The 18,986-nt window shown below is 41.1% G+C and overlaps 1 protein-coding gene across 1 annotated transcript in view; it reads right to left on the bottom strand.

The window, feature by feature from the left end:
* Positions 1-704: 704 nt before the first annotated feature.
* faf1 (Fas (TNFRSF6) associated factor 1) overlaps positions 705-18,986 on the bottom strand; it is a 124,624-nt gene continuing 106,342 nt past the window's right edge. Inside the window, exons 18-19 of the mRNA XM_060932117.1 lie at positions 13,539-13,754; positions 705-2,538 (exon numbers count right to left, since the gene is read on the bottom strand). Coding sequence (XP_060788100.1) covers positions 2,455-2,538; positions 13,539-13,754 — 300 coding nt within the window. The 3' untranslated portion in view covers positions 705-2,454. The remainder of the gene's footprint in view (positions 2,539-13,538; positions 13,755-18,986) is intronic.

The raw sequence follows: 18,986 nt of genomic DNA, 5'->3' as shown, positions 1-18,986 counted from the left end.
TATTGGTGTTCACAAGTTTCAACAGGGCTTCATCACCACATCCACTTCAACAGACCATTAGGAACAGTTGCCTGAAGAAAGACTTTATTGACAGTTACAAATAAACTAATCTACCTTGATTGCCTAAATGTCGCTGGGGCTTTGTTGTAAAATAACATCAAAACGGAAATTCATTTGGAAAAACAAAAAACAAACAAACAAACAAAAAAAATCACACTGGTACACACAACGAACAATTTACAATAAATACATTACAATATATGTGTTTCTCATATTGTGAAATGTAGCTTATTCATACATATCATTTTTGTTCATCTTTATCAAGAGTGTCAATAATTATGGCCCTCACTGTATGAAACATTTCTTGTAAAATAGCTCCACCGTGTAAGGAGGAGCACGCAGGATACATTACATTTTAGAACATTTACTGAAACGGTTGCTGCATGCTAAATAGAAGCATCACCCCACACAAGCTAATGTGCAGAATGCCAAACATGTTTCCCCAACCTCTCTAAGCTCCACACAAGGTCGTTGAGACAGGCTGAGGACTCGCACTTCATTTCGCTCACTCAAACTTCTTCTATTTGGTTGTGCGATGAACGGCGCTGCAGATGGTGCAGTAAGCATTTAATCTCTGAGCTGAACAGGGAAAATTAGCCTTTGTGGCAAATAATAGACAGAAGTCTGGAAAAACACAGCTGAAAAACAAGACAATGAATCAATTTTATCCAACCATTTGTTTGACTTTCATATGGGCATATCTGTCTAAACCCTCCAGCACTTATATATATATATCCACAGTCACTGAATATGAGCAATAGCGCATTCTGATTGGCGACTCTACTACTAGGCTATCAGCTCATATACCATGAGTAGAGAAAAATAAAAAATGGTGGAGCATGTTACTGAACCAACTGAGGACGAAATAAAAACTCGAAAACAAAACCCCCCAAAAAACACAAAAAAAGGCAGCAAAATATGGAATAAAAGTATTTGATGGTAAGAATGTATCTTTTTTTATTTTTCAATAATTATTATTACAGCATTTTTCACAAATTGTTACTGTCATGTTGCCAGTTTGTTTACATTCTAAGCAGAAATGATTTTGCCAGACGTTTTGTCTAAAGTTTTTATTTACTGAATTTGCAAAAAATAAACATGCGCCATTTCTCAAAATCCAGTGAATGTGGATAGAAAAAAAAAGTTATTCCATTCAATCTCATTGTACGTGACTTATAGCCAACTCTGCGCTCCACGCCTCGTTGGCCATCAGCTCATATATGACTCGATTTCATGGAATAACTGTTGAAAAAAAAATTATATATAAGCAGAACTCATTTTAGTTATTCCCAATGACGGGTCACTGCAATTACAGGTCATAAATAAAACAAAGCCTCCATTCCAGGTTCTGCTTCATATGAGAACCTAATACATCTTTTTCACCAGCTTTACAAACAAAAGAAAACATTGTTGCCTCGTCTTGATGAACCAGAAAACTTACACCCGTGACGAAAGAGGTCATTGCAAATGGAAATGTATTATCTCCTGCCAGCAAATCATATTCCTGTTGAAAATACAACAAATGAACTTCAAAGATTCCACTTTGCTCATTTCCCAAGTGACACCATTAGATCTAAAGGTCATTGTGTAACTTATGATTGGAATTAAGTTACACAAATAACTATAAGCTAAGGCACAATAAATGTCCCTAATCCTTTTGCACAAGTTCAGCCACAGATGACCCTACAGTGCACGCCTTTTTAATTTGATTGTAAGGAATCAACCTTTTCTCTGTATTTCCGAAATCCAAATTATTAGCGATCTCTCAACTCTTTTATTGTTACCAAATCCCACAGTGCCATTAAAAAATAAGCACCATGAAATTGACAAGTTCATATGTACATTTTATAATGTATCCACCTAAAACTAATACAGCATCAAACCTAAAAAGGGGAAGGAACCAAAGCCATTTCTGATCATCAGTGAAGAGGAGATGCAGATAACTGGCACTCCACAGGGCTTGGCCAAAGAACAAAGGAACCAATGGAGTGGGGGGGGGGGGAATAGTCCAGAGTTCTTCAGGAAATATCTCTTTGCTTGTCATACATCAACATATTTGGGTATTTATTTATTTACTTATTTGTTTGCTTGGACAAATCAGGTCTAAAAAGCAGCCACAGTGGATCGTTCTCACCTGTAATGCCATTCTGAGTCTCCACGATTGTTTTGGTTTTTGTTTTGTTACCTTTTCAGTGGTTGGAGAAAAAAAATGACAGTTCTGTGTGTGAGTGAGTGTCAGTATCTCTGTGCTTGTGAAAGCTTCAGTGTGAATCATAACAAACACTCATTATTCATGTACAACGTACTGTGAGTGTGTTTGTGTGAGGCTGTTCTCTGTGGACACCATGCTAAAGTTCTTCATTGTTTGTGTGATTTGTCCAAGTGCACTCAGTCCTACTCTTTGGCCTCCAGAAAGAGGGTCTCTTGAGGGAAGAGTTTGGCTTCTGACAATGTCCATGCCGGGTCTAACTGAGTTATCTGGTGAGAAAGAGAGAAAACATATTTGAACTACTGTAATTTAGAAAAAAAAAACACAAAGACAGTCAACAGTATTGTAAAATATTACATATGCACAAATAAAATTTACATTCATTAATCATGTCATGGTCAACTTCGTACTATACTTCCGTCTTATATGTCAAATCTATGTGTAGGTGATTGCCTGCTGTGTGTGGGCTATGGTGTGCAATGTGTGGGGTCTGTGTCTCTGAAACCATGAACCAGAGTTGCAGTAATCCGATCACATCACCATGAGCGCCGAGTGTCCCGTTTCCCTCCGAGATAGACCCTGTTTGTTATTACACATGCACCAATCCAAAACAAACACACAGCCAGATTTTTTTTTTGGGGGGGGGGGCATGTGGTGGACCTATAACAGTTTAATCCATGCTAACCTACATGACAGCAACTCTATGGTGTGGTGCCATGATCACAGAGCAAAAGTCTCTGAAGAAACATACTAAGATTTCTCAGACCTAGATCTGAGAAAGATGGAGAGAGAGAGAGAGAGAGAGAGAGAGAGAGAGAGAGAGAGATATGCAAGTTGATTGCAGTGAGCTAATAGCAGGAGGTTCTCCTCTTACATAGGGCCTGTGTTCACACCTGTGTGTTCCAAACTGTGCGGCCACTGACAGCTCATCACAGGGCATTAACTGCAGCCTGATTAAGACCTCTATTCCAAGCTCACCAGACCTCCTAATCTTACCCTCCACTAGCATTGAACAGAGCGGGTCACAGAGTGACCAGAACATGTAGGGAGCAGGAAGCCGTGCAAAGCCTAAGACTGAACTGTACTTTCAGTGTTACAGTCATAAGGCATCACAGCAGAACCATCAAGGAAACTTTAAAGAAACAGATGAAACACTTTGTTTACTTGACCTCAGTAGTTTACTACATTACCAATAGGTGCTTTCGGACCAAATATTTCTAGGGACTCATTGAAAGAAACTGCCCTCTGGAGAGCTCCCTCAAAAACTACATACCGGCAAGGGCTTTTTTTTTTTTTCTGTTTGTATTCACACTGCCATTAGGAACGCTGAAGTAATGTAAGGCGGCTTATTAAGAGTGATGTTGGCAGGAAATGCAAGCAAACATTTTTATATTCAAAATCACGATGTTTTTCCTCTGTCGCATATACACTCAACAAAGCCTGTCCAAGGTGGGGTTTTTTTTCTATTTTTTATGCTAACATTAAGAACTGTTGTTTACACGGCTAACATTTTACATGGATTTTTAAAAAATGGTGGTTGCCGGTGTTCCACTGGCTCATGTTCAACCAATCGACGTACACTTGTGTCTGGACCCTTACCCTCACAGAACACTTACGTTACTCATGGTTCCTCTTGTGTTGAGAGAGTATCTACCCTGAAGTAGGAGCTATGAAAGTCCCTCAAAACGGCGTTCTAAAAACTATGACTGTTCTCAGTCTCTGCAGTGTGGACACACAAAAAACGAGAAACTTCCTACAACAGTTCTAAGAACTATGAAAAAGTTCCTCCGGTCTGAAAGCGCCTAATGTCACACCCACAAATTTCTATGATGAATGTAACCAGACACTTTAAAGATATGCTTCAGTGTTTTCAATTTAATCTGCAACTGTATATCTGTTTACTAAGGGAAAGAATATCAGTATGCTTTCCTGTATTGAGGAAGGAATGGAAAACCTGTTTATCCAGAGTTGACATTGATGGTTATTTTTCACCTTAGCTACAAATTACATAGCTAGCCATAACACGTGCAAAATCCTGCTAACTACGAAAGGTCTTGCTCACTCTGACCACAAATCAGGAATGTATTATTGCTAAAAATAAAAGAAATCTGTGCAGGGTATCATTGTCTATTAGTGCCAAATATGTTTCCTCATCACAGTTTACATCATCTTTGTGGCAAAAATACCACCATCATTCTAGCGAATATCTGTGACAGCAAATATCACTGGTTGGTTTGGGAACTGCAACTAGAAACAAATAACTGGGAAGGATAAAAACAAACATACTGCTGTTCCATCAGTCTCACACAGTCACAACATAATTTCATGTCTTACTTGCATAAAACTAAATGCTGCTCAACATGTTCGCATTGCTCAGTCCCCCCCCAATTTCACCAGTTCTAGCTGAAAAGGAATGAATTCTGGCCGTTTTGTGACATCATTGCCGGTGTCAGCAAAGGGTTAAAATGGAAGTCTATAGGCATGGTCGATGGGTTATAATGGAAGTCTATTTTGTTTAAAGTGCACCTGACAGCAAAAAACATGTTAATTTGTTAATTTCAGCCATATTGAGTTGAATAAAATGACATTTACTTCACACATCGTGCAACAGAATAGTAACAAACATCGTTTTGAATGGCCCGCCACGCAGATAAATCGATATCATTGCGAGCCAACCCACGGCCGAGGAAGAAGGCGGGTATGACGTCACATGCAGAACCGCTGACAGACATTTTCTCAACTTCTCGTTGTTCACCAGTGCTTTGCAAGTGAATATTTTTGTGTCCAAGTCTTTTATTTTGGTGAATATGCCTGCTCGTTGTGTGGCTGGATTTTGCTCCAACACCAGGGAAGCCGGGTATAGTCTGTATACCTTTCCCAAGGATCCCATCAGACGCGAAGAGTGGGCAAAACAAGTGCGCCGGACACGGGAACTATTTGTGCAAGTATCAATATTTATAACAACAAAATGATATTTTCATTTGAAAACAGACTGTATCTTGGGAGGAAATGATGTCAGGATAGCTTTGTGTATAAAATCAGTCTATCATCTAAAATTTCCAATCACCGACGATATTAGAGTAAAGTAGGAATTTCATGAACATGACCAGATTGAATGAAGTATGAGGTTTTATTTACATGTAGTATACAGAGCCTTTGGTCACAAAAATATAATGAAAGATACTCCCAAATTATTATATGCAGTAATCCTGTTATATCATCACAAATTACAGATTGAATGAAGTCTGAGGTATTATTCACATGTACATAATATTATAGTATACAGAGTTCAGTAAAGTTGGAAAGATATTGGCAGATTCGAACTTCTGGGATCAATAACTCTTAAGTGAAACGTTGTTAAAACACAAAACACGCATATTTTCAACCGTAGTAAGATAGACAACGAGCTACAACCTAACTTTCATCAAAACAAGCCATCCTCGGAGCCACACCAAGAACATTAGTGTTTACGTGCAGCCGGCTGTGAGAGCAGTGCGCAGGGACCGTCTACAAAGTGCAACACCGAAAAAAAACATTACAAAAAATATTCAATAACTTCACTATGATACAGTGTAGTGTCACCAAACTCACTACACACTTCATTTATCCCCTACAGATTACACTACAACACTTATTTGGACAAATAATGCATTTGTCAGGTGGTGTAGTGGTTAGCGCTGTCGCCTCACAGCAAGAAGGTCCGGGTTCGAGCCCCGTGGCCAGTGAGGGCCTTTCTGTGTGGAGTTTGCATGTTCTCCCCGTGTCCGCGTGGGTTTCTTCCGGGTGCTCCGGTTTCCCCCACAGTCCAAAGACATGCAGGTTAGGTTAACTGGTGACTCTAAATTGACCGTAGGTGTGAATGTGAGTGTGAATGGTTGTCTGTGTCTATGTGTCAGCCCTGTGATGACCTGGTGACTTGTCCAGGGTGTACCCTGCCTTTCACGCGCAGTCAGCTGGGATAGGCTCCAGCTTGCCTGCGACCCTGTAGAACAGGATAAAGCGGCTAGAGATAATGAGATGAGATGCATTTGTCATAATTTCTGGGAATTTTTAATGGGAATATTAATCAATAACTTCACTATGACACAGTGTAGTGTCACCAAACTCACTACACACTTCATTGGTCTCCTACAGATTACACTACAACACTTGTATCATAATGAAGTTATTGATTAATATTCCTATTAAAAATTCCCAGAAATTATGAAAAATGCCTCTCTTTCAAACCAAGTGTTGTAGTGTAATCTGTAGGAGATCAATGAAGTGTGTAGTGAGTTTGGTGACACGACACTGTATCATAGTGAAAATATGCGTGTTTTGTGTTTTAACAACGTTTCACTTAAGAGTTATTGATCCCAGAAGTTCGAATCTGCCAATATCTTCCCAACTTTACTGAACTGTATACAGAGCCTTTGGTCACGAAAATATAATGAAAGATACTCCAAAATATTTATTATATATAGTAATCCTGTTATATTGTCACAAATTACAGATTGAATGAAGTCTGAGGTATTATTCATATGTATTCTGTGTCCGAGTCGGAAATCTAGCCTTCTGCAGGCAAATTGTCCAGATACGGCTCAAAACGATAAGGCAAAATGCCACCCACTGCTTTGTCTTCATGTAATCCGACATGTCCAGTGTCAACCTCAAAAAGGGCCTCAGTTTCTGAAGACTGGTCAGAAAATCGCTCCATTTCGTCGGCCATAGCTGCCTTGAAGGCCGAGCAGTCGTTCTGCATGTGACATCATGGCAAATATGGCGGCCACTGACAGCGGCTTGGTGTTTGGCCAGATTGACACAATTGCACACAAAGAGTTTCGTTCTGTTGGTGGTTAGTTCTATCATGAAAGTGATTAGTGGTGTTTGTAGTTTTATTACAGAAACCTATTTTAAAGCATAATTTTGCTGTCAGGTGCCCTTTAAAATAAGTCAAAAGCGATCCAGTGAACTTCAGTTTGGCATGTGGAAATGCCTTGTTGATGAGAGAGGTCAAAATAGCCAGAATGATGTGAGCTGACAGGAAAGCTATGGTAACATAAATAACCACTCCTTACAACAGTGGGAGCAGAAGAGTGGATGGGTTACAACATTGTGTTCCGTTCCTTTCAGCCAAGAACAGGAATCTGAGGCTACATGAGCACAGACTCTCGAAAACTGCAAGCTGAAGACTGGAAAATGTCATCTGGTCTGATGAATCTCGATTTGAGCTGCGACATGCAGATGGTAGGGTCAGAAGTTGGAGTTAAAAGCATGGCTCCATGATGGTGGTGTAGTGATATGAAGAATGTTTTCTCAGCACACATTGGAACATATCAGACCGGTCAAACATCATTTGAATGCCACAGCCTGTCTGGGTATTACTGTATATCCCTTTACAGCTACAATTTACCCATCTTATAATGGTTACGTCCCGGATAATAACCAGCATGTCACAAAGCATTTCACACTGGTTTCATGAACATGACACTCATGTTCAGTGTACTTCAATAGCCGTCCCAGGCACCAGACCTGAATTTAACAGAGCTTTGGGATGTAGCAGAATGGAAGATGAAAATGCAAATGACAAATCTGTGACAATTATGTGATGCAATCATATCAACCTGAGCCAGAATCTCAAAAGAAATGGTTTCCAACACCTTGTAGAATCGATGCCATGAAGAATTGAGAGCAAAGCAGGGTCCTACCCAGTATTAGTGTGTTGTTCTTTAAAAAAAAAAAAAGCCCAGTGAGAAGAGATTTATTTTTATGCAACTCTTCAACACTGAAGCGATACAATAAAAAGTAGTTCTGCTCCATAGTTTAAAAAAAGTTGTGTGTTATTTGGAACATTTTCTGAAGAGGATACCTTGTGTGGTTTTTCAATAGTCTTGCATGACAGCATTCTACAAAAATATGTATTTTCCATAAACATTTGCTGCCTGCCGCAATAATTGTTTTCTCAGTATAGGGACATGTACATGAAAATATTGTTCAAACAAATTAAGTCCACACACACACACACCGGTCCTCTGATTGTTTTTTGAACAGCAATAAAAAGAGAGTCATTCATGTTCATATCAAGGTGTCCCATTAGAACAGGGCTGCAAGCCCTCTAACAGAGATGCTGTTCTGCACAGCCCTGATGGATGTCGGGAAGATCAGAGAGGCTCCCAAGCAGCTTGGGTCTCTCAAGGGATACAAGTGAAAGTACACCAATAACAGCACATTTGCTTTGTTACCCCCAAAAGTCACAAGTGTGAGATAGCTGCCCTTTGTTCCTGAGCATGACCTGAGGGTGCAGTGCGACACGGGGAGGAGGTGGCACTTGACAGCAGGAGAAGGGTGAGACAACACCAGCACAGGCTGGCAAAGGGAGAGAGAAGGATATACAAGACAGAAAAGATAGAAAGGCAAGATGGTACTGCAAAAAAAAAACACCACTCCACACTTTCTCTCCCCTCCTCCTGTGTACCACTTCACAAATACTACCAATGCAAATGAACCTGAAATGCTGCTATAACACCCAAGCATCAGGTAGAATCAAATGAGGATAGAGGGGGGCACAAGTGTGGCTGTGTGCTTTGATGACTGTTCTCTTTAAGAGGCGGGGAGGAGAGAAACAAGGTGTCACTCTATGGCAAGAGACAGATGCCATGGGTGATTGTTTACATTGGTATCCAATTAACAGACCATAAGAGCAGAAGCATCTGTCAACAAACAAAGCTGTTGCTTTCCTCTGCTCTGCGCATCTCGCTCTTTATCTCATCTTCTCTTTCTCTCTCTCGTCCCCACATCACTTGTTTGTTTCTCCAGAACCTTCTGCTTGCCCTTCACCAATTATATTAGACTATTCTAGGTAACAATGATCATAGCAGAGTAACACACACACACACACACACACACACACACACACACACACACACACACACAGAGAGCAAACATCTGAAGTGAGCTCATTTCAGGATGGGCTCATTCATCTCTCCGTAATCCTGTGAAGGGTTATTTAAAGGAAAGCAGTGGCTGTGTGAGTGAGGAGAGTCTTGCATGGGTGCGAGCTGTTTTATTTAGGCTCTGATGATGTTGATGGCAGGTAATCCACCTAAACCTTTAACAAACTTATCCCGAACAGCCCCACACAGGCCAACAAAAACAAGACCGACAGCCACCCTGGTGACCCAAGAGGCTGAGAAAAACAGCAAGGCAGAACTAAAGAGAGAAATAAAAAAAGAAAGAGTCCTAGAATCTGACCTTCGCCAGGTACACCAGTAGTATAATGGTGTGTTTACACGTAGCCGGATATCTATGAAGACGCATATTTATTTATGCGGTTGCACCTCTCATTTACACGTAAACGGAGGTTTCAGTCACTGAAAACGGATCTCTTTGAAAACTCCGGGCAAAGTGGAGATTTCTGAAAACTCCGTTTTCATGCCTGCGTGTAAACAGTGGAAAACGGAGTTTTAGGTTTTCCCAACGTCACGATATGCGTCACAGAACAATATTTGCGTCAGGCGCTCAATATTTCGGTTTGATGGTCTCATGGATGCAACAAGGGTGGTTGTCCTTTTTACATATTTGCAAACACTTTTGGTTTGTTTGCATTTGCAAATAGGACTACAACTGCTTTATGAGGAGCAGAGGAGAAGGACTGCGAGGAGGGTCGCAGTTTTTCAGGCACTTTTCCTCCCACCAAGACAAATTCAAGACGATTCTGATAGGCTAATATGGCTTTATACTTCTCCTTATACTGCCACCTATATGTTTGGCATGCTCATAATAGCACTTAGCCGCGCATCTATGCAGATCCGTGTAAATGCAGATATTTTGGAGAACGGTCTGGTGTAATCGTGGATATTTTTGAAAATGGAGAGGCGGGGTTATCCGTTTCTGTACATACCCGGGTACGTGTAAACTAAGCATAAGACTGGGTTAAAGTGCACATATACTGACTCCTACAGAGTTCAATTTACATCGACAGAGTTTAATTAGGTTCAGCCCTGTTGGAGCTAATTCAGTCCTGCTAATTTCACTGTGTAGGCTGTGAAAAAAAAAAAAAAAGGTTTGATGAAGGCTGTATCTAGAATCTAAAACACCGGTGTTAAAAACATCAAAGAACAAATAAATGAGTGCGAATATTTGTTTTATGGAGAAAGTCAAACAATACACTTTTATTTTCCGGCAGTGACGTAGCTTCCATGCAGCAGAAACAGGATTTACTACCGTCATCTGCAGCTGCCAAAGCGGCAAAATTAATTTCAGTAAAAGAATGTTGAAGGATTACCATGGAACAACCTAATTAAAATCACAATACAGTTCTTTCACAATAAAGCAGGTGGATATTATGAAGACGAGTCTACAGAGCAAACCTACACAAGGCAGACTGAGGAAAAAACAAACTAAATTAGAATGGCACAGTTGAAGTTTAAACTAAATTAACAATGAACTCAGCAGCTGAGCTCTCAGTGATGTAATTCTGGCTTTGTTGAGCTCGGCACCACCACTTCAAAAGGCAGTCAGATAAATATTGCAGTTCATTAGGCTGAATCAAAAGAACTGGCCCATACACTGCAAGGAGTCAGGGGAAAATAAACAGCGCATGGGCAATAAACTGGCTTTGAAACAGGGCAAAACGTGCAGCTGAAACAACGCGTTTGTAATGAAGCCATTTAGGGCCCTTCACCATTAATTAAAATCCAATACGCAGGTCTGACTTAGCACCGTGTTGTGAAGTGTTTATTTAGCCAATTAGGAAAGCAGTAGGGGATCATTATCAGGCTGCAGGAGGGTAGCAAGGGTGTCAGCGGTAGCTGAAGTTGGTGCACAGCTAAAGCGGGGGTCACAGGCAAGAGAACTTGTTCCCTGGCAGAGTGCACAGCCTTGCCTCCTGGCTAGCCTTTAGCATGGCTGCGCGAGAGGCTCTACACATCACAGGCGAAGGGCCAATCTAAACACACAAACAGAACCTCATGCCAACATCAGAGACGCCAAACTTAAAACACACATTGAATCATGCTGGGATGGCTTCACTTTCAGACAGTGAAAATAGCTGCTCAGGACAGAAAGAGTATGGAGAAAACCGTTTTAAAAACCATTACAGAAGTCATCACGAACATCAAAAATGAGAACTTGTACGGACTCCCAACAGCAGCCGAGATGGCTGCGCCACGGTATTGAAGGCAGTATGAATAGGGTATGACGGCCTATGGAACTCTGGCATTGCATTAAAGAGCATATGAATAAATGGAGAATGCAGAAGCTAGTGCTAATCCCTCCTCGAGCTCTCCCTCAACGAAGGCAGGTGCTCAAAGAGAAGGAGAGAACAACCAGGACCTGACAAAAGGACGAGCACCAATGCAGCAAGGACGGATAGAGAAACAACAGCGTTCGGCCACTAGGTACTTCCCCCACCTCACAGACCCCATCTCTGTTTGTTCACTCACTTATTGCTGGCAATTAGCTTGGTTTCTGGGTGTGGAGCTGAGAAAGAGAAAGAGGGTGAGATGAAGTTTAAACATTTGTGCTGAATTACAAATGCAATAGTGCTGCAAGCTCTAATCCTGAGGGAAGGATGGGGAGTCTGTGGAAGAGATGATTTTAATTACAGCAAGGAGAACTAGAGAGAGGGAGAGAGAGGAGGAGGATTAAACTTGGGCACTGTGTTCACAGCGAGAAACACTGCCAGTCTTTCCGTGCTCAACTCTGTAAACTCACTCCAACGCTGGATACACTTTTCACCACACACACAGCTCTCCTCCGATTCTTAAACAAAAAGCTCATGTGGATGCAACATGAAGTGGTGGGTTAGCTTTATATTCTATATATACACACATACCAATAAGGTGCCTAAGACTTTACTGTGCAAAAGTCTTCGGGACCTTATTGTTTTTAGTACAAACTTTGTTAGAGACTTATTTTACGACCTCTGCATTATGGAACCAGTGCAAAACACTCTAGATTTCCAAACATTAGATTTCCAACACAAAATTAAATGTTACAGAAAAAACGTGTTTGTATGTCAGTAAAGAAAGCAGCATACTACATAAACCACTTTTCAGACAAAAACATAATGAAGGCTACTGGGTTTTGCTGCAAAAATATGAAGGAAGTGCGACAGTCAAAGTCTCCAGAAGAACTGCAGCTGATTCTGTAAGATTCTCAGCAAAACTTGCAGCTCAGTTCCTTATAAAACTGCACTAACTGTACCTGAGACGACCATTTTTTTTTTAAGCAAAGGGCCGTCTCACCAAACATTGAATTTTTTCATGCACTACTGCTTACTGATCTTGATGGTATTTTTTTTAATGTTGAAACATTTATTTTCATTATTTTTGAATGCATCTTTGCTCGACAGCATTTCATTGCATGTGCCTAAGACTATTTGCACAACACTGTGCGTGTGTATATTTATATACGTATAATACTCATGGTATATGTATATTTATGTAAATATTCATTAATATAGTGTTAATATTTTGCTATATGATTACACGTGCCTAATGAGAGTGTTGACTTGTGCTTTTTTTTCTTTCCATGTGTGTGTGTGGGTTTTTTTTTTTTGTGGGGACCGTCCTCCAGATCCCCATGGGCTCAGATGGCATGCTGTCTGGGCAGGCCTGCACACTTCTCCTGATTAATGGAAAGCCCATTTCTGTTTCCATGCTGTTAATTAGTCAGGTCGTTAAGGGCAGTGCTCGTTATCTACCTGCCGCAGAGCAAGCACACCCAGCTCTCTAATGACTCTGTAATGTTGTAGAAAAACCTACTCACACAGGAGAAATGTGCTGACTGTATCCTAAGTAGCCAGTGTTTTTTCCTCCATCAAAGACCCTAATTAATATTCTGAAAATTATGCATGCACTTGTGGATAGATGTTTAAAAAAAAAACACGAAAAATGCTAATTAGTGACGCACAGATTTTAATTACTGTGCAGGTGTGTGAGTATTTGTAGTGTCCTACAGTACAGAAACACATGCCCGAGCGCGCATGCACAAACACTAAGGGATTAAAGTCGAGCAACAAACTCTAGCCACATGGTGGAATTAACTAGCCAATTATACACTCTATTTTTCCTGCTGAGCTGTAACACTCGCACACACAATGACGTGCGCACACACACATCGAGTGCCTGTACTGTAATTACTGCCCCACAGGTGGACAAGAATTAAAAATGATTTAGCATTAAATATAGACCTTCTAATATCACCAAAGAAGATGTTAAGTTTGTTAAGGGTGAAGGAGGACTTATGGCTGGAAAGCGATGGTGTGTGTGGGTGTATGCAGACTCACATTTCTACGGGGGAAAGTGGTGAGCAGTTTGAACTCATCTGATGGATAGCCTTTGGAGGCCACAAAGTCGAAAAGAACCTGGAGCTTACAACTGCCCAGGAAACGCCTCTCCAGGAACTCTCCGCTGGGCGTCCGGATACGTAGTTTACTGATTGGTTCTCCTGCTTCCTCCTTGGGCTCTGGCGGTAAAGTCTGCTCCAGTGAAAGACGGATGGCCTGGAGATAGGTATTAAGACAGCAAATTTCAGTTACTATATACTCAAATATTGTAGCAAAATTGGCAAAAAAAAAAGGAATATAAATTACATGCTCAAAGGTGAGTCTGCTGTGTTAAATGCATCACTACTATTTAAACATGGTTATTTATAGCACATGCTGGATAGTGTACAATAGATTCAGCTTGAAAGGGGTAAATTAAGTCAGAAAGCAGAATCATAGAAAATGAAAACTAAACAGATGGGTAAAGATGAGAGGAAAAGTGACGGTAAGAGACAGAGAGAGAATGGAGGAGGAGTGTAGTTGGGTCTCCTGTGGCTCAGAGCAGGACCTTCTGCTCCCTGGGGATTTTCACCTCCAGCTTGTTGTTCCTGTTGTGACACTGGGTAGCATATGCTGTGACAACATGTGCAGCCTTTATTTACCCACCGTAATGCAATTATATTTCATCAAAGTGTACAACAGTAGCTCATTAGCAGCTGCAGGCTTTGTGCTGCGCGTGTGCTGGCCCTGCTCCCTCAGGTAGCGGCCCGCGTGGTAAGGGCTCTTTGGGGGACAAGCAACATCCCTCTCTGGACCTAACCCTCTGCATGTGTGCGTGGGAGTGCGCGCGCACGTGTGTGTGTGTGTGTGTGTGTGTGTGTGTGTGTGTGTGTGTGTGTGTGTGTTGTCCACCCAACCTTGCACACAAAGAGCACTTCGGAGCATCTCTTTCAATGCCAAAAACAAACAGAGCATATATGTGTGTTTGTGTAGCACCTGACATAAGGCAGAATAACGACATTACCACTCCCCTCTTCTTTTTCCTTCTTTCATCTGCATCGGACACAAAGGAGTCCGAATCACATACAGCATTTCTCTCTCTCTTGTCCTACACTGTTTGCCTGAATCCATTGTCACTGCACATATGCAGAGAGGGGGCCGCTGTGTCTGAGTGCGAGAGTGTGCCGGCAAGTTTGGAGAGACTCCAGGTGGAGAGCATCATGCTGCTTTTGTTTATTCATGCACAATGTCAGAAAAATGAAGCATTAGGGTAGCCAGAATGCGTGCGCACACACACACACACACAGTGCCTATAAGCAGCTGCTGCCCACTACACGCTACGCAGACTCCCTTTAATATCTTACATCTCTATCTTTGGCACCAGAGATAACCGGAGCAGCAGAGAAACAGATTCTAGCACGGCTGGTTTATTTCCATTTGGAGTGATGCAGGTTAAATGTAAACAGGAGTATCCTTGGAGCATGTTCACAAGCACGATTATTACATCACATGAACCAGGCCCAGAACAGTAAAGAACAGGAAAGAATACACAAGCTTTCACCCATTTCAATCTAGGGATTCACAGTGAAAAGGCATGAAACTGATGTCATATGCGTGACAACAGAATATTTCACAAAACTGGCAGAGAATAAATAACTACTGCAGGTGCTGGGTGCAGGTGATTTTATCTGTGTGCGCGTGTGTTTCCTCTGTGGTGTGCACTGTAGTGAGTCCCTTAGGGTTCATTACAGACAGCAGGTGAGCAGCCTTAAAAAGTCTCCCTCTCTCTCTCATTAAAGCGCATGCACACATACACACACACAAACGAAAACGACCTGCCACAATTACTCCAGTACCATCTTTGTCGACGTGCTTTATACATTAAAAGCTTAATCGAAAAAGGGCCTAAATGAAGCTAATGCAAGCCATTGTGAGGTATCATATATCTGAAAATACACTGTTGCTTACAAGGGGTTGAATACACCATGGCAATAGAGGGAGCACTGAATGTAAAAGAAAAAGAGAGACTGAACTAAGCTAATTATAAAAGTCTTTGTGAAAGCCTGTTTAACTAATGTGACAAATCATCTCATATAGCAGGTTCACATCAGCGGACAAGACGCTTTATATTACTGAGTAAACAGACAATAAGCAGGCCATGGGGAGGGCCAGGAAGTCTGGGTTATCAGCTTTCCCTTTAAACTCAAGCCTGCTTTGTGTGTGTGTGTTGTGCTGCCATTGTGCAGCAGGGATTTAATATGAACCTGTGTGTTGTGCTTTTCAATTCATTAAAGGGACAATAACATTTGTGTGTGCCACAAACAGCAGAATGGTGGCTTTCTTGGTCTGGAAGAACTGCTTTTCCGGCCACAAGCGATTGCCTGAAATCCTTTTTAGTCCCGGCTTTAACATGTACATTTTAGTGCTACAGTCTTTAAAAGGAATGCAAACAACCAGAGAATCATATACATTTATACATATTGAGAATGTGCTGTCACAGGATAACCAGCTTACAGTGCTCGGCGTAAATAAGTGCACCCCCTTTGAAAAGTAACATTTTAAACAATATCTCAATGAACACAATTTCCAAAATGTTGAAAAGACAAAGTTTAATATAACATCTATTTAACTTATAACGTGAAAGTAAGGTTAATAATATAAACTTAGATTTCACATTTTTCAGTTTTACTCAAATTAGGGTGGTGCAAAAATGAGTACACCCCACAACAAAAACTACTACATCTAGTACTTTGTATGGCCTCCATGATTTTTAATGACAGCACCAAGTCTTCTAGGCATGGAATGAACAAGTTGGCGACATTTTGCAACATCGATCTTTTTCCATTCTTCAACAATGACCTCTTTTAGTGACTGGATGCTGGATGAAGAGTGATGCTCAACTTGTCTCTTCAGAATTCCCCATAGGTGTTCGATTGGGTTCAGATCAGGAGACATACTTGGCCACTGAATCACTTTCATCCTGTTCTTCTTCAGAAATCCAACAGTGGCCTTAGATGTGTGTTTAGGATCATTGTCATGTTGGAAAAGTGCACGACGACCAAGGGCACGGAGTGATGGTAGCATCTTCTCTTTCAGTATAGAGAAATACATCCGTGAATTCATGATGCCATAAATGAAATGCAGCTCCCCGACACCAGCAGCACTCATGCAGCCCCACATAAGGACACTGCCACCACCATGTTTCACTGTAGGCACCATGCATTTTTCTTTGTATTCCTCACCTTTGCGACACCATACAGTTTTGAAGCCATCAGTTCCAAAAACATTTATCTTGGTCTCATCACTCCAGAGTATAGAGTCCCAGTAGTCTTCATCTTTGTCAGCATGGGCCCTGGCAAACTCTAGGCGAGCTTTTTTGTACCTGGGCTTTAGGAGATGCTTCTTTCGTGGACGGCATCCATGCACGTCATTCCTCTGCAGTATACGCTGTATTGTGTCACGGGAAATAGTCACCCCAGTTTGGCTTTCTACTTCTTTAGATAACTACAGTGAACTTGCATGCCGATTTTCTTCAACCCTTCTCATCAGAAGACGCTCCTGTCGAGGTGTTAACTTCCGTGGACGGCCTGGACATCTCTGTGAGATGGTTGCAGTTCTATCTTTCTTAAGTTTTTGTACCACTTTTGCTACAGTATTCTGACTGATAAGTAAAGCTTTGCTGATATTCTTGTAGCCTTCACCTTTGTGGTGGAAAGAAATTATTTTCGTTGGGGAATTCTGAAGAGACAAGTTGAGCATCACTCTCCATCCAGCATCCAGTCACTAAAAGAGGTCATTGTTGAAGAATGGAAAAAGATTGATGTTGCAAAATGTCGCCAACTTGTTCATTCCATGCCTAGAAGACTTGGTGCTGTCATTAAAAATCATGGAGGCCATACAAAGTACTAGATGTAGTAGTTTTTGTTGTGGGGTGTACTCATTTTTGCACCACCCTAATTTGAGTAAAACTGAAAAATGTGTAATCTAAGTTTATATTATTAACCTTACTTTCACGTTATAAGTTAAACAGATGTTATATTAAACTTTGTCTTTTCAACATTTTGGAAATTGTTTGTGTTCATTGAGATATTGTTTAAAATGTTACTTTTCAAAGGGAGTGTACTCATTTACGCTGAGCACTGTATGTAGAAATATTTTAAATTGTATTTGCCAAACATTTATGCAAATATATCCCTGGGCTGAAATGTACCCATCATACACAATCTACGGTACTTATGCATATCGCACCTAGGAATTTTATAAATGGATCATGGCCTGGCCCCCAGTACCTACTGCTAATATCTAGAATTCAAACCAGACCCATAGTGTAATGATGGCCCATGTTCCACATGCACCACTGTACAGCACGCATGGGTTCACATCTCACTGGACTGAAACTTAAAATCGACAACTATCCGCTGCATTTTAATCACACCCACTTCTGAAAACGATTCAGAAATTCATTGGGTATGGCCTTTAGTGTCATTCTGTGACTCTTTAGTGAGATTAGGCATCACTTAGCATAGAAACCTATGAATATGTCAAAGGAAGAAAAGTTCATGAAGTGTGAAGATAAGAGAGCAGTCATAATGAGTGACTCATGTAGACTCTTAGCAAAGATAAACCTGTGTGAGATCTTCCTAAATATCTTAAAAACATTTTTGGAAAACACTAAATTTGCCACCTCTTCTTCTACTGACATCTTCTCCAACTTCTATATGGGCTCAATGGATTTGATGAGTCTCTTCCGTACTGCACAACTGCTCACTTCTTGTCCAGACAGGCCTCTCTCTTTTAATTCCATTCTAATACTTTTCTAAACCATCCTCATTTCAGTCTACCTCTTTTTCTTTTTCCTTCACCTCTATCACTCTTCTACCAACATACTCCTCCTCTCTCCTCATCACATGACCATACCACTGCAACCTCCTTTCCTGTACTTTCTCTGATCTCTTCCCCACTTTCGTTATCCCTCTAATTCTTTGGCTTTTAATCTTGTCCCTCCTCGTCACTCCACACATCCACCTCAGCATCCGCATTTCCGTGGTATCCAGCTTCTGCTCATGAACCTTCTTCACAGGCCACGTTTCTGCTGAATACAGCATCACTGGTCTAACCACTGACTTATACACTTGTCCTTTCACTCTTGCACTTATTCTCCGGTCACACAACACTCCTGATGCTCTCTTCCAGTGTTTCCATCTGCACTGTATTCAATGCATTACTTCTTCATTCAATTCACCATCTCTTGGCACTGTTGAACCCAGATACTCGATTTTTTTCCACTCTTCATTCTTTCTCCTTGCAGCTTGAGTTCGAGATCTTGATCTTGTTGAAACTACGGTATTCAAGTTTTCTTTCGGCTCATCTTTAATCCTCGGTCCTCTACTGCCTTCCTCCAATTTTCCAACTTTTCTTCTACTTCATCACCAATCAAAACAATGTCGTCTGCAAACAGCATACACCATG

This window comes from Neoarius graeffei, chromosome 10 (genome assembly GCF_027579695.1).
Source record: "Neoarius graeffei isolate fNeoGra1 chromosome 10, fNeoGra1.pri, whole genome shotgun sequence".
Taxonomy (NCBI): Eukaryota; Metazoa; Chordata; class Actinopteri; order Siluriformes; family Ariidae; genus Neoarius; species Neoarius graeffei.
This window is presented reverse-complemented; position numbering and strand designations above follow the sequence as displayed.